Here is a 15,465-nt window from a genome sequence, read left to right on the forward strand (position 1 = left end):
TCGGGATGCTAGCCTGAGAAAATCCACTAGACCTCACCAAGAGAAACCTTCCATGTTTTGGAATTGAAGCTGTCTTAGATTAACTCTTTCATGATCACAGTAGTAATTATGTGCTCTCATGACCTTGTCCCCCTCAGGAGCAGGTGGTCTTGAAATCATTCAATTTCACCAGGCAGCAATTTGAGCCTTCAAACAATAGCTCACCAGAAAGTTTAAAAAAACTACAACTTTAATTAATCATTTTAAAGGTAACTTGTCCAGCTATGTCTGATGCTTAGTGGCCCATAGGTTCTTTCTGTTTGCTGAAACTGTCATCTTTCTATGTTTCTGGAGTGAAAGCTATAGAATAGTTAGGCATCATGTTTTAGGACGGAGGAGCAAGAAACCAGACATCGTTCATAATCACTCCAACACGTGAAGATACCCATTCAATATTCTGTTTACAATCTGAGAGAAAGAACAGATTTATTTTCAAACACATCTGTTATAAATATTGTTCAAAGTTAATTGGAACCATATACCAATGATTCTAACTGAACTTTTAAGTAGTCCCCATAATGTAGCACATTAGAAAAAAAACTTAATCTAAACATTGTGTTTTTAAATTCTTCATACCAAAATCACTTATGCTGTGTGAAATGTATGCATTTTAAGGGACTGCCTACACCCTGACAAGTTGACAATTCTCATGTCAACAAAATGTTAAGTCAGCAAGGTTTGCTTTTGATAATTTGAGGCATTATCTCCCAGGGAGATTGATTAGCTCTGGAATGCCAAAATTAATCCGTACAGTGAAAGTGCTGCCAGCACTTGTGTGTGGTATGTCACTTTTATGGCACTGTGTAATGCTGTTGTTTAAAATAAACCCCTCAACTCCTGAATGCTCAACTCCATCTTTTTTCCAAAATATGGGAACACAGTGAAATACTTAAATAAGATGCATATGATTAGCCTTAGCTATTAGATGTTTGTGGGAACTTAATTTTTAAAAGAAATATATACCAAGAGTAAGGTCACATTTACATAGCCATCATTGTGGTGTATTCATTCATTACCAAATGTAATTTTAACGTTTTTGTTGGCCTGTTTCATTTGACCCTGTGAAGCCTGTCCCTCTGTGCATTTGCACACATTTGTTATTGTACCTGTAATTGAATCCAATGACAGCTATAATCACTCTCCAATGTATGTGAGATTTGGTGCTATGCTGGATAAATGCAAATATGCAGTCCTGTTGGAATTTCTGTTGATCCTAATTTGAGAAACATTCAAATTATAAGTTATTATGACACAATCGCTCTGCCACAGGGAATAGTCAATTATAACATAATTTCTTTAGTTCACAGATTGGAGTAATTTGACACCATCATATTAAAATCAATAATGAACCAATTACGACACATTGCTGGCTTAGAAAACACAAAAGGATAAATAATATAATTATAATTTGGCGATGGATCCAACTCTTTTCATTTTGAACATTTCTTTCCATAGATAATCTGCTGGAAAAAGTTCTATCAGATCTATTCAAAAAGAAACCTGACCAGTCAGCCTAACATGATTGGCAGGATAACCTTTAATGATATTAATGTGAGACAAAATTGATTGACACTTAGAAAATATGGAGTAATAAATGAAAAGCAGCACAGATTTGTTAAAAGCAAGTAATGATTGATCTACTTGATTGAGTTCTTTGAACTAATGAAGAAGATTGATGAAAGTGTTGTGATTTATGTTGCACATGAGATTCAATAGTAACAGATTCAATAGGCACTTCCAAAAAATAGATAAGTAGAAAAGTTTCAGAGCCATGAGGAAAGAATATGGGATTAGGATGAACTGGATCATTCTTTCAAAGAATGGTTTCCTTTAGTACTTAACTGATAATGTCTCAGTTAATCCTTAATGGGGTAGACTTTTACCTGGATATGTTTTCACAGGCCTAGTCAGAATACTGCACAATCAAAGCCCACCTGACCTGAAAAACCTAAACCTAACTTGATCCTTGAACCTGAACAGCATTTTCAGGCTGAGCTGCTAACACAGCCCTACCTGACAGGCAGCTCAATTCAACAACATATTCTCTGCAGCTGAGCCAATTATGCCATACTTACTTCGAATTTGAATGTTTCTCAATTTAGGATCAACCAAAATTCCACCAAGACTTTGTTCAAATGTTCCTTTATCCAACAGAGCACCAAACATCTGCTGCATCCCTCAACTATGTGTCAGAATGGGCGGCTGTGAAGGGGTTGGGTAAATGCAAAGCCTGTGGAGTCACGGGAGCCCCCTACACCTCTGGAAAAATTTTCTTTAATTTCAGCTACTTGTCACTATGATCAGTGAGACTGACAGATTTCTTGTTGGGGTTGTTTAAAATATGTGAAGGCTCTAACTTACATACTTAAGGAGTCTTGAGGTATCTACTTGGAAGGCAGAAAAAATGAGGCCCGAATTTAGCAGTGGGACTAATGCCTGCACAGAGCGTAGGCAGGCAACGGGTAGTCAATTACTATGTGCTGTGCCTAATTCAAATCTGAAAAACTAATGCAATGAATTTGCATTTTTCTCATCATCTTGAATATTATAACATGTTGAATCTTTATTCATAATTTTAAGAATCACAAATGTCTATATTGAGCACCCAAAAATGCCTCCATTGATCGGTCACATAGACAACTATACCCTAATGTAACTAAGTTTTCTTAGGCACGTAGCACAAAATCATAGGATTACCAACCTTTTCATTTGTCCAGCACTCTGAACAGAGTAGAAAATTAAATCCCCAGTCACTGCTACTGGGAACCTGTGAGCACAATAAAACTGTAACTTTTAAAATTCACTTCACAGCTATGTCTTTCTTTCTCTTGCCCACCACACCCAAACTCTATCACTCTCAATTCATTTAAGTCTTATCATATTTAAGTGATTTTCATGTTACATATCTCCAGTCAAGCTGATGTGCTTTACCTATGGGTCCTGCATCACAGAATTCTCGCAATAATGTGAGTGGTGAGAGAGTCCAAGACTCAGCTGGACTTGTACCCACTGAGTATCAGGATCACTTAGTTCATTCTGCACTAAGGGAGCAAAAAAGAGAGAATGGTAGCCGAGTTTTCCTGGACCTGGAGTTCTCTGGAAGACCTGTTTCGCAGTAACCCTTTGGTGATATCATTGATGTTAACAGACCATGCTGAGTTGAATTAGACCTCTTGTCACATGCCTATACTTTACTTTCTACATTAGTAAAACAGTTGGGTACAAACATGCATTGGTAATGCATGTAAGTGTGTAGTGGAGATTTTGGATCTGGATAGGATCTGTTTCAATTATGATTTTCCTGAGTATTGGATAATTTTTGCCAATAATCTGGATTCTTGCCTGAATAACAGTCAAGCAGGTTAAATAGGAGAGTTCTGTTGGTTTCAAGTTTCAGCAAAATACATCTTCAAGAAAGAGGAGAAAAAATAGACTTTGGTAACTGTAATGTAGTGGAATGATTGCTAACAATATCATAATATTAGTCTTTTTCTGTGTTGATACTTACAGAAACCTGACAGCAATGAGATGAGTTCAGTAATAGTTTGCATCAATCTCTGTTCAGACATAAATAAACCTGAATCTAATGACAAATAGAATGAAGTCTGATGGACAGTCACAACTTTGAGAAACCTAAGTTTAGAATGGAAGTGTAGCTTTGAACAGCAGAATGGTCATTCCTACAAATTAAGTTGCAGTAGTTTTGTTTTTGGCTTACTGCCCAAGTTATCAGGGCTCAGAGTGTTTGAGACTGTCACCAGATGCAGTGAAGAAAAGACAGTGTCCATTCCTTTGGGTGAACATACTCTTGTAATGATGTCCAATCTAAATGGGAGACAGACTTCTCCTTTCTCCAGAGTTCTGTAATAAAGCAAACTAAGTGTGCACTCAGTTAGTCAACTTGATGACATTGGTGTAGATTTTCTGTTTGGCAGAGGTAGTTCGGTAAATTTAATATATTTTGAGCAGAGTTATCGCCAGATTGATTTTTCCAGTTACTGTGATCAATGGTAATGGTTACCACAGAGTAATTAAAATCTAATTAAAGCAATAATTTCGTGGAACAAAATGTACCCAAGTCCCATTTCCTAACTCAAATTTCAATATTAAGCAACCAGTTCAGATTTGTCATTAATAGTACCAGAGAGTTATAGAAATTACATATTTCAATGTGCCAAATATGCAATAAATCAACACTTACCTCTAAATAGCCACTTAACAGCCACAAAGTGCATTTCCCAGGTCATTGTTATCTATCTCGATTTTAATATTTTCACTTTTGTAATAGTTAACAGGTGAGTAATTGTTTCATGTGCAGCTGTTCATAGGAAGATCCAAAGTATTTTTGTGGTAACGCAGTTGTTTTCTTTCCATTTCATTTACTAATATTAATGAAAATATCAGCATGGGTAGAAAATGGGAAAACTTTATACTCTCAAATTTTATCCGTAGCATTAGCAATTAAAAACTGCATTATGTATAGTGTAATACGTCATACACAAGCATTCTCAGTTAAAATTCTGAGAGCTTCATTGATGGCTGTAGAGTTGCGTCATATCACAAAGAATGTGCTGGGAATAGATGTAAAAGATTGGCAAAGTAACAGATTTCTTTTTAAGGGAAGCAGTGTAGTAGTGTTGTTCTGATGTGAATTCAGAGGTGAATTGTTCTGATGCTGATCCATCTAAACACAAGGAAAATATTCAGTGTTGAACAAAAATGCACATTCTAATAATTAGAAGGAAAACAATTTGCTTCTGTGGGCTGTCATTAAAAATATTTCAGAACTGAACCAGTGCATTTTTCAATAACTGGGAAATATTTAAAGCATGAGAAGACTGTTGAGTTTTCAGTTCATTTTGTAGATATTGTCTGGAACTCTTAACACTTGTAAAAGTCATATCAGTTGACTTAAGTGATTTGTCCGATAATAATTTCATGCAGTTTTATTTGAGATGAATAACTATGTTTTAAGTAAAAGCTGTCCCTTTGATCAGCTTCCTCAGTCTATACTTTGTTGAAATTGCATACAACATTCAGAAATAAGTTATTATTATTATTATTACTTTCTTTACAAGTAATAGAAACATCTCTAGAAAATGAAATAAACTAATTACAAATATCTGACTGGTTGTGTTAACATCTCTTGCTCTCTCTTTTTCTTTCCCCCGCTCTCTACTGTTCTTATTCTCCTCACAGGATCTCCAGTTCTTACTGGCACAGGCACTATCATCTTGATTGTTGATGATGTCAATGACAATATTCCAGCATTCGCTTTCAAAACTTACCATGCCACAATCGCTGAAGATGTTCCAACAGGGACTGATGTCTTACTTGTAAACGCCACTGATGTTGATGAAGGTTCAAATGCAGTTATTAGGTAATGGCATTTTGTATGATGCATGTTTCCCTCACTGTTGTGGCTCAGCATGTTCAACAGTAACTCTGTGATATTCCCAAATATAACTCATTGGTCAGAACCTGGATTGCACCACCCTGTTTTTCAAGCACTAAACTTGTGCACTTTAAGAGTTGACATACACACGACCACCTTCTCCAGAGCTCTTAGTGCTGGTTTAGCCAATAATCCATGAATGAATTTTAAAAATAGTTTGCGCTGGAGGTGCTTGTTATGGGCATGAAGGAGGACATGCATTTTTCAACACAGTCAAGTTTCTGAACCATTATGTTTTAATTTCTCATTAATACAAGGACAAAGTAAAACATTTTGTCCATGATAAACCTCTTGATATAAAACATATTCTATATGGCTTCAAGTGATGACTTCTTGTGGAGCATCTACTGTGACATCTTTACTATGGCATGGCATTCATTCATACCGTGAATGAATTCCCGAGGCTAGACAAAAATCCCGCCATAAAACTCTAATTCCCAATTCAGGCAAACAAAAATAATGATGATGCTAAGTGGTGATGACATACTGTTCACAGCACCGCTCAGCAAGAGGTTAGTACAGTTTTACAGAAGGTAGAATTCTTTAAGCTTCTTTATGCCGCTCAGGGTAATTTCATAAATTAGTCTGTTCAGTTACGTTTTCTTGCCTCTGTAAATAATGTTCCATGCAGGAGATTCACAAAGTAGGTAGGTGAAAGCAGGGTTCACTTACACCATTTTTTGTACAATTTCCCGTATCTCCCTTTGATACAGTGTCATGTTTTCCTTTGAAGAAATCAGTTTGGCTGGGTGAAAAAGTTTATTAAAGTAATAATTTGGAAGATTTTGAAGCATGTGACTATGCAACGTACACGTGGAATCAAATAAGCCCTATTTTCACTGATGATTAAGAATTATTTTGTGATCTCATTTCTTCTGTTATTCATTGTATATTAACGTCTCTGTGAGGCAGGAGAAGGGTATTGTGGTAGTTGCAAAATTCCGTATCAAAATACATTGAAACTTTATTTGCATTGTGCCAATGCAAAAATGTATTCGGTCAAAACCCTGGTACTCCTCAATAGCTGCATGGGTGTATTTAAATAGACTATAATGGTTCAAGAAGACAGTTCACCAGTACCTTGTCAAGAATATTGAGTCTTAGCCAGCAAAGGCCACATCCCATGAATGAAAAATTGTCACCTGCAATACTTGTTTTGTCTGTAGACAGCAATGACCTATTTCACAGATAAAACTGCTATTGTGACATTTGGGTGGCTTTACAGTTGTGTGTCGACATTATGGTGCTGTATGGGATTGACTCCAAACAGGTTTAGCAATCAAGACTGGGTATCCATGTTGGTCAGCAGCAAAGGAATTGTATTGAATGGCAATCTGTAATCTCATTGCCCAACATTTCCCTCACTTATCTGTAACCACTAAACTGGGCAGTCAAGAATGCAGTGGTAAGAGGCACTCCTAAAAATCAGAAGTCAGCCTGCTGAAGCTTCAATACAAGCCAAACACTGTAAGCATCGTGCAATGGACAGAGCTAAGCAATAAGACAAACAATGGATCAGATCTAAGCTCTGACCTTATAAAGGTTTATAATATCATGAAGTTCATAGATAAGTTGAATAGCAAGGGTCTTTTCCAAAGGGTTGGGAGAGTTCAAAACTAGATGACTTATTTTTAAGGTGAGAGAAGAAAAATTTAAAAGTGACCTGAGGGGCAATTTTTTTTTCACTCAGAATGTGGTTCATATGTGGAATGAACTACCAGAGGAAGTGATAGGTACAGTTACAATATTTAAAAGACATTTGGACAGGTACATAAATAGGAAAGGTTTAGAGGGATATGGGCCAAATGCAGGCAAGTGGAATTAATTCAGTTTTGCAAGCTTGGACTAGTTGGACTGAATGTGCTGTATTACTCTGTGACTTTATGGCTCTGTGACTCATGTCAAATCCCATCTTGAATAGTGGAGGTCGGTTAAACAATGAACAGGAGAACGCTTCATAAATACCCCCATCTTCAATGATGGAGAAACCCAGCACGTCAGTGCAAAAGAAAAGGCTGAATCATTTGCAAGCATCTTCAGCCAGAAGTCCTGAGTGAGTGATGCATCTCAGCCTCACAAATCCCCAGCATCACAAATACCAACCATCAGCCAATACAATTGATTTGTATCAAGAAACATTGAAGTTCTGGATTCTGAAAAGGTTATGAGCCCTGATAAATATTTTGGCAATGGTACTGAAGACTTCTGTTCCAGATTTAATTGCCACTTTGGTCAAGCTGTCCCAAGACAACTACAGCACTAGTTTGATGAAATTAACCAGGTGTATCTTCTCCATAAAAAGTAGGACAACTGCAACCCGGCCAATCACCATCTTATCAGTCTGCTCTCAATCATCAGCCAGGTAATGGAAGGTCCCATTGACAATGTTATCAAGTGGCGCTTTGTCAACGTTAACCTGTACACTGATACTCAGTTTGGGTTCCAGCAGTGCCTCTCAACACCTGACTTCATTATAGCGTTTGTCCGAACATGGGCAATGTAAATGAACTCAAACAAATGGTGGTGAGTACCCTAGATTTCAAAGCAGAATTTGACCGGGGCGGCACGGTGGCTCAGTGGTTAGCACTGCAGCCTCACAGCACCAGGGACCCAGGTTCAATTCCACCCTCAGGCGACTGTCTGTGTGGAGATTGCACATTCTCCCCGTGTCTGTGTGGGTTTCCTCCGGATGCTCTGGTTTCCTCCCGCAGTCCAAAGATGTGCAGGCTAGGTGGATTGGCCATGCTAAATTGTCTGTAGTGTTCAGGGATGTGTAGATTAGGGGGGTGGGTCTGGGTGGGATGCTGCGAGGGTCGATGTGGACTTGTTGGGCCGAAGGTCCTGTTTCCACTCTGTAGGGATTCTATGATTCAAGTATGGCATCAAGGAACCCTCGCAAAGCTAAAATCAATGGGAATCAGTATGAAAATTCTTTGTTGTTTGGTGTCATACCTGGCACGAAGGAAGCTGGTTGGAAGATGGAGGTCAGTCACCTTAGCGACATCACTGTAAATGTTCCTCAAGATAGTGTCCTCAGCTCAACAACCTTCAGTTGCTTCATGATGAAACTTCTGTCCATCATAAGGTTAGAAATGAGAAACATTTGTGCTCCTCGCATACTGAAGCAGTCCATGTACTGATGTAGCCAGACCTGGCTACATGTCACGTTTGGACAGGTAAGTAGTAAGTAGCATCCACACCACACAAGCATCTCCAACAAAAGAAAATACAGTCATCACTCCTTAACATTCAGTGCATCACCATCACTGAATCCTTCACTGCCAACATCCTGGGCATTACCATTGACCAGAAAATGAACTGGACCAGACAGATAAATACTGTGGCTACAAGAGCAGGCCAGAGACTGGGGATCTGTGGTTAGTAGCTCACCTCCTGACTCCTCAAAACCTGCCCACCATTTATAATACACAAGTCTGGAGTGTGATGAAATATTCTGCACTTGGCTGGATGAGTACAGTGTCAAAAACACACAAGAACCTTGACACCATGCAGGACAAAATAAGATTGCTTGATTGGCATCTCATCTAAAACCGTCAATATTCACTTGCTGCACCACCAACATACAGTAGCACAACAAAAACTTACCAAGGCTCCTTAAAAAGCACCTTCCAATCCTGCAGCCTCTATCGGCAACAAGGACAGTGAATAAGTGAATACTCGGGAACACATTATGGTGAAAGTTTCTCTTCAAGCCGCACACCATCCTAGATTAGAACTATGCCATCATTTCATCACAATGTCTGGGTTGAAATTTTGGAACTCCCTTTTACAACACATCTTGGCATACCGACTAATCATCACCTTTTAAAGTCCACTTACTGATGCAACACCCACATCCTATGAATGAAAAAAAATCTACTAATTTCCTTCGACAAGTTTTGAGTAACACTATACTTGCATTGCAATTAGACAAAACTTTCCAACTGCTCCCAGGCTAGTGACTTCATTGATTTGGAAGAAGCATAGAATTAATTCACCCACCATATTTTTTTACCTCACAACCCCCCACTAAACATCAAAGAGCATAACATTTTTAACAAACCCACCTGATCCTGTATTGATCTCTGTGGAAGAAATGGGTGGTGATGAAGAACAATTCATTCTTCCCTCTCCAGCCCCACTTAATTGAAAACCTATGCTCTTCTTCCTGAGACAGCTAGTTCTCATATGTGTCTGAGCCCATACCATTTCTCTTTCCTTCATCTTCCATTATCTTCCTTTGACTTGCCGTCACTACCTCATTCACATTTCTCATCCTCGCTCTACCTTGTCTATCTCCTCCTCATTCCCCTCTTTTCCTCTCTCCCTCTTTAAATGGTTTAAAATTAAATTTCAAATGGCACAATAGTTTAAATATTTAAATGCAATCTGGATTATAATCCATCCTAAAATAATGGTATGAACATTTCACACTTTCTGTAGTGTGAAGATCCTAAATTGAAATGAGTTTAAGCAGTTTCAGCCAAGTTTATTATGGGCACGCTACCGCAAAACTACATTTAACTGGGCAACAAGTGGCTGAGTTTGAGACATCAGAGCCAGTCTTACATTAACATTGGGCAGTGCTGAACAATAATAGGTGAAATGTTTGCAGTTTCTAATTCTAGACAGTTTTGGGCCCAAGCAATTATTCACAAATTTGGATTTCATGAGGAGATGTGGCAGGCAAATAGCATTCACAGCTGGCAGGATTATGGCATCGGTTTCCTGCTTTTTATATAAAGCATGTACCAACAACAAATATAAGATATTTTTCAAAGCTAATTCAATTAAAATAAAAATGACCATCTTGGCAGACATTGGCTCCAGTAAAATCTACTAAACTTCCTTGATGACAGTTTAGGAATCATGTCACACTAGAAGCAGAGATATTGCCATCATTTTTCTAAACATTATTTCAGTGTTTATGAATGTGGTGAATTGGAGTGGAATTAATTGACTGACATGTTACCAGGCATTGTTCTATGCCCAGTCTCATTGACGTTTTGGCTGACGTATTCTTCTGCTATAGCACACTTTGAGGACCTCCTTAACGTGACAGGAAATAATTAGAATGGAGAGATAGGTTGCTGTTTGAGGAAAATGCCATTGGCCTGGACTAGCAATGAGGTGGACTATTGAAAAGTGAAATGTTCCCATCCAATCTACAAAGACTGCTACATTTAATAGCTGTGTGAGATCTTGGGTGGAATCTTCCCAGGTCCTGAAAGACATGGGCTCGAGAAAGAGATTTGGGAGAATTGCGTGAGAAATCCAGTGCAGTCTTTCTTGATGTCAGGAGCAATATGCCACATTTTCCAAATAAGTTCCGGAAGCCAAGACAAAATTCTTGCATGTGCATGGCAAGAGGCCTATTAATAGGAATTATCACTCATTATCATCCCAATTACTACCTAATCTTATTTCAGTATTTATTGCACATGCCATTTCCATGATCCACCGGATATGAACCAGATGCTGAGAATTCCCAACACGAAAGTACCAGGCAACCCCAATTCAACACTTGCTCCCTGGGCTTTCATCTTGGACACCTGGCATAACCAACATCTCAGGACATGCTCCATGTGCAGCGGCCACCTGCACTTTATATTCACAGAAGCTGGCATTCAATACAAGCCAGATTGTCCATTCCATCATAGTACATCCCTGTTCCACTTACAATTCGCCTCTACTCTGAAATGCTGCTCTTTCATTCGAATGCAGCTGTAAGGATACTTTACTAGCAGGGCAATACACCCAGCTCATAGATTGGACCAGGTTGCATCTCACAGCTGCTTGCTTGCTTGCTCTCTTAGCGCTCACTGACAACTGAGTGCCCTGCTCTGCTTTGCACTTTAGCACTTTACCCCAGCAACCAGAGCTAACAGGCACACAATGGTTCTGGCTTATCCTGCCTTTTAGCGCACGTGCAAAGCCAAGAAGCTTGTCATGGCTGTTAGCAGCCATCAGTCAAGGGATGGACTTGTTGCTGTATGGCACTATTCCATGTCAATCTCTCACCTCTACTATGTGCTAGCAACCTACTCAACAAAAGCATTGAACGTGCATCAACCAAATGGTAATCCTTCAAGCTATGGAGATTAGCCCTCAATCAAGTAAAGGAAGATGACTGTCAGTCAGGGGGATTGGGTTCCTCTGTTCATCGTGGGTGAGGAGCCAAATCCTAAGTACCCCATCACCCATCATGGCTCTTCAACCCTAATGTGGGCTGTTTTCACTTGGAATGAGAGAAGGGGAGTGATTGAGTGATGTGAAAGTGTGTAACATGGTTGTTCATGCTGGAGCAGGTGCAGAGGGTGGTGAGGTGATCTGAATGAGTGATCAGGCAACACAGACACCCCATGTAGGGTTAGTGGTATGAGAGGGATTGGGTGGGTAAGAGAGACTGAAGAAAGATGTTGTATGCAATAGCAAGCGTGGTATAACATAAGCCTTGGTGGGAGGTGGGCGCCATAGCATGCATAGAGTGAGGTTGAGGTAGCAAAAGGAAGATGGTGGCACTTCACCTGGCAGAGTGCAGGAAATAATTTACCTTCTTCCTACACTGCCTGGCATTCCTCCAGATGGCTGACGCTGCACTGACCCAAGTGGCAACCTTGAACCAGGCTGGCAGGGTCTGGTGTTTGGCCTCCTTTCCCAGTCCTGGGGTAAGAGGATGTCCATCTCTCACCAGGGCCTCCAGGTCCCCGTCCACAAAGTGGGGCACTAATTTCCCCTTTTGTGCTACGTCCTGGGCACATTTCAGAAAATGTGCATTCCAGACTACCAGTGATTGACCAGGTGCACATTGGCCAGCGCTAGGAATCCTGGGATATCCAGCAGTGGTAAGGACCTCCGGCTATGCTGAGTAGCAAAATCAGGCTAGCATCAAAGGAAAGGGGTGTGGTAGGCAGGAAGCGAGATAATTTTGGACCAATAGCACTGAGGGAAACCATCCATGAAACTCAACAAAAATTTGCTAAAATATAGTAGGATTCAGCCCAGATTTCTGTATTGCAGAATGTGTATTGAAAAATGAACATAATATTTTCATCTGTCAGACATGTACCAAGTTTCTTTAGTTGCTAATTATATCTCTTGTTCACTTTTTCTTTCATTTAAACAAAGACCTTGACTGTTTTCTGGTTTCACAAACCATTGGGTTCTCAAGCACCCTGTGATAACTCACTCAAGTGACCATTTCTTAGGTCTAAGTCTCATTGTGTCAACAGCTGTTCACAACAACTCCAGTTTTCCACATTTAAATGTATAATTCCATTGCTAGTGCAAAAATTGGCAGATGGAATGTCATGTGCAAAAATATGAGGATATGTACTTTGGCAGGAAGAATAGAGGAGGCAAAAAGTTACTATACAAGTTTAACAGATAATAGGGAAGGGAAATAGAATGTTGGCTTTTATTTCAAAGGGAATGGTGTATAGAAATAATTCTTGACAAAACTATGCAAGGGACGAGACAAAACATAAGTGGAATACTGTGCACAGTTTTGTCCCCTTATCTAAGATGTACTGGCATCAGAGGCAGTCCAGAGAATGTTCACAGGGTTGATCCCAGGCATGGAGGGATTTTCTTATGAGAAGAGATTGAGTAGCTTGGGTCTGTACACATTAGAGTTTAGAGAAGCGAGAATAGACCTTATTGAAACATGTAAGATTCTTAGTCAGCTTGACAGGGTAGATGCAGAGCGATTGTTTCCTCTTAATGGAGTGTCAAGATGCAGAGGGCAGAATAAAGATGGACGAGGTGGAATTTTTTTCTCTCAGAAGGTAGTGAATATGTGGAATTCTTTACCACAGAGGGCTGTCCAGGCTGCATCATTAAGTATATTTAAGGGTGAGATTGACAGATTTTTAATCAATAAATCAACAATCAATCAAAAGTTATTGGGAAAAGGCAGGAAAGTGGAGTTGAGGATTATCAGATCAGCTGTTATCTCATTAATGGCAGAGCAGACTAGATGGGCTGTATTGTCTATTTCTGCTCTTCCGTCTTGCGGAAATAGTGTGCCATTTACCTTTCCGAACCCAAAGATTGTAACGTCTCTATCACTGTATAGCTGAGAACAATTACCTCAATACAAATTGGTTATGGAACATGCATCTTATTTGCATGTTTCATTAAACCTCCTGGCAGAGAATTTCAACTCACAGCTGTCAAAATTTCAATTTACAACTTGTGTAATTCCACTAAATTTAGTGTTTTGATCTGTTAAGCTCGAGTTCCCCTGGTAAAACACTGGAATTTATTTTAGTGCAAGTTGCTTTGAATCATTCAGCTCATGTTCCTGAAATAGGCACTAAGCTCTGTGAAAATGCAAATAATTAAGAAATATCAAAGTCAGGTACAAGTGCCTGGAGTGAACAGCATGTATGCTGACCTTTGTGTACCAGAAATGTGCTGAAAAGTAATTACATTAATTTTCAGTTTTTACTTTTAGGAGAAGCTATTTACACAAAAATGCTTACTGGTCATTGCTTGTCCACATAATAATGTCACTTCCTTTCCCCATCCTAAATCCTTCCCAATCTCAAAGGCCATCCATGATGGCGAGTTGAATCAGGGTGCTGCTTTGATAACCGCAACTCATCAACAATACATAAATAATACCTGGTGCCTATTTCACATCTGCAAAGCCACAGCAAACAGTCATTGGTCACTCAAACAAACTTTCCACTCAACTTGGAACTTTGAATTAGAAAATTAATAGGAATCTAACAAGGCATTAATTTAAGCAGAGATATGACAAAACCTATAGTGGCTACAAATTTGAAGAAGAACAAAACATTTTGGAAATGCACAGTTTTATCAGCTCCTTGACTTTCTCTTTAATATTAAGTGACGTGCTGCGCATTTCCAGCTGTTTCTCTTTTTCCTCATGATGTCATTAATGATATGCAGGACAAACTAGATAGCTTTTGAATCTGCAGTATTGGTTTTGGAATGTGACAGAAGCTTCTCAGTTTGTTTGAGGAATTGAAGTGCAAAGGAGTAGAAGTGAGAGCTCTCATGCACGTTATTAGATGGTTAGAGATGAGGGCTGAATATTCTCCTTTGTGATCCTGCCCACTTTGACTAAGACTGTTTACCTCCCTCTGTAATCAGGATTTACCATCCCTTCAATGATTGGCATGCTAGTTGTAAACAGTGACATGTTGAAGTGTTGAATTTTCTTCATGCCCACCCCAATTACCACTGCTTCCTGAGGCCATCTTGGGAACGCTGGCAGTCCAGTATCCTCAGAAGTGTAAGTATCAATTCTGTTCCCTCATGAAGGAAACAGGTCTTGCAGTGATTTTCACTGCTTCAGTTCAAGTCCCTACTTAGCTTACATAGGCATTGTTCACTCCCTCGCCTTCAAAGTATAGCAACCATCCCATCTGTGATATGCTTCTTTCCCTTTAAGTGCCTAGTGTTATTTTGTTGAAATGGAAGTCCTGTAGAAGTGCCATCAAGATTTTGTGACTAAGCAATGTTAAGAAGTCTGCTAGGACCTGCCCACAGATTTGGGATGAACTACTACTTAGGTTCTTGTCTGAACATTGTCATGTGGAAAACAATGCCATAATCACATTTCCATTACTTTCTGAGCATATTACCCATTTAGTACAGCGTTTTAATTTGGTACTGCTGCAAGAGATGAGATGACTGACCCATTCAGGCTCTACACAGAACACACCATATAGGCTGACATGCTAGTGTAGTGCTAAAGGAGTGCTGGACTGTCACACATGCTGCCTTTCAGTTGGGACAAACATTCTGTACTCTGTCTCAGATGAAAGAGGATGATACTGTGGCAATATTTCAACAGAGAGCAGGGGAGTTTTCCGTAATGTCCTGATCAGTATTTATCCTTCAGCCAACATAAATAACACAGATTATTTGCTCATTATCACATTCCTGTTTATGCATATGGGAACTTAGTGTACGCAGTTGGCTGACATGTTTCTGAC

At 39.4% G+C, this 15,465-nt stretch overlaps 1 protein-coding gene across 1 annotated transcript in view; it reads left to right on the forward strand.

Moving 5' to 3' along the window:
* The window catches only part of LOC109929705 (protocadherin Fat 4), a 381,732-nt gene that overhangs the window by 298,428 nt on the left and 67,839 nt on the right, over positions 1-15,465 (forward strand). Inside the window, exon 8 of the mRNA XM_048609430.1 lies at positions 5,239-5,419. Coding sequence (XP_048465387.1) covers positions 5,239-5,419 — 181 coding nt within the window. The remainder of the gene's footprint in view (positions 1-5,238; positions 5,420-15,465) is intronic.

Source organism: Rhincodon typus, chromosome 1 (assembly GCF_021869965.1).
Source record: "Rhincodon typus isolate 14 chromosome 1, sRhiTyp1.1, whole genome shotgun sequence".
Lineage (NCBI taxonomy): Eukaryota > Metazoa > Chordata > Chondrichthyes > Orectolobiformes > Rhincodontidae > Rhincodon > Rhincodon typus.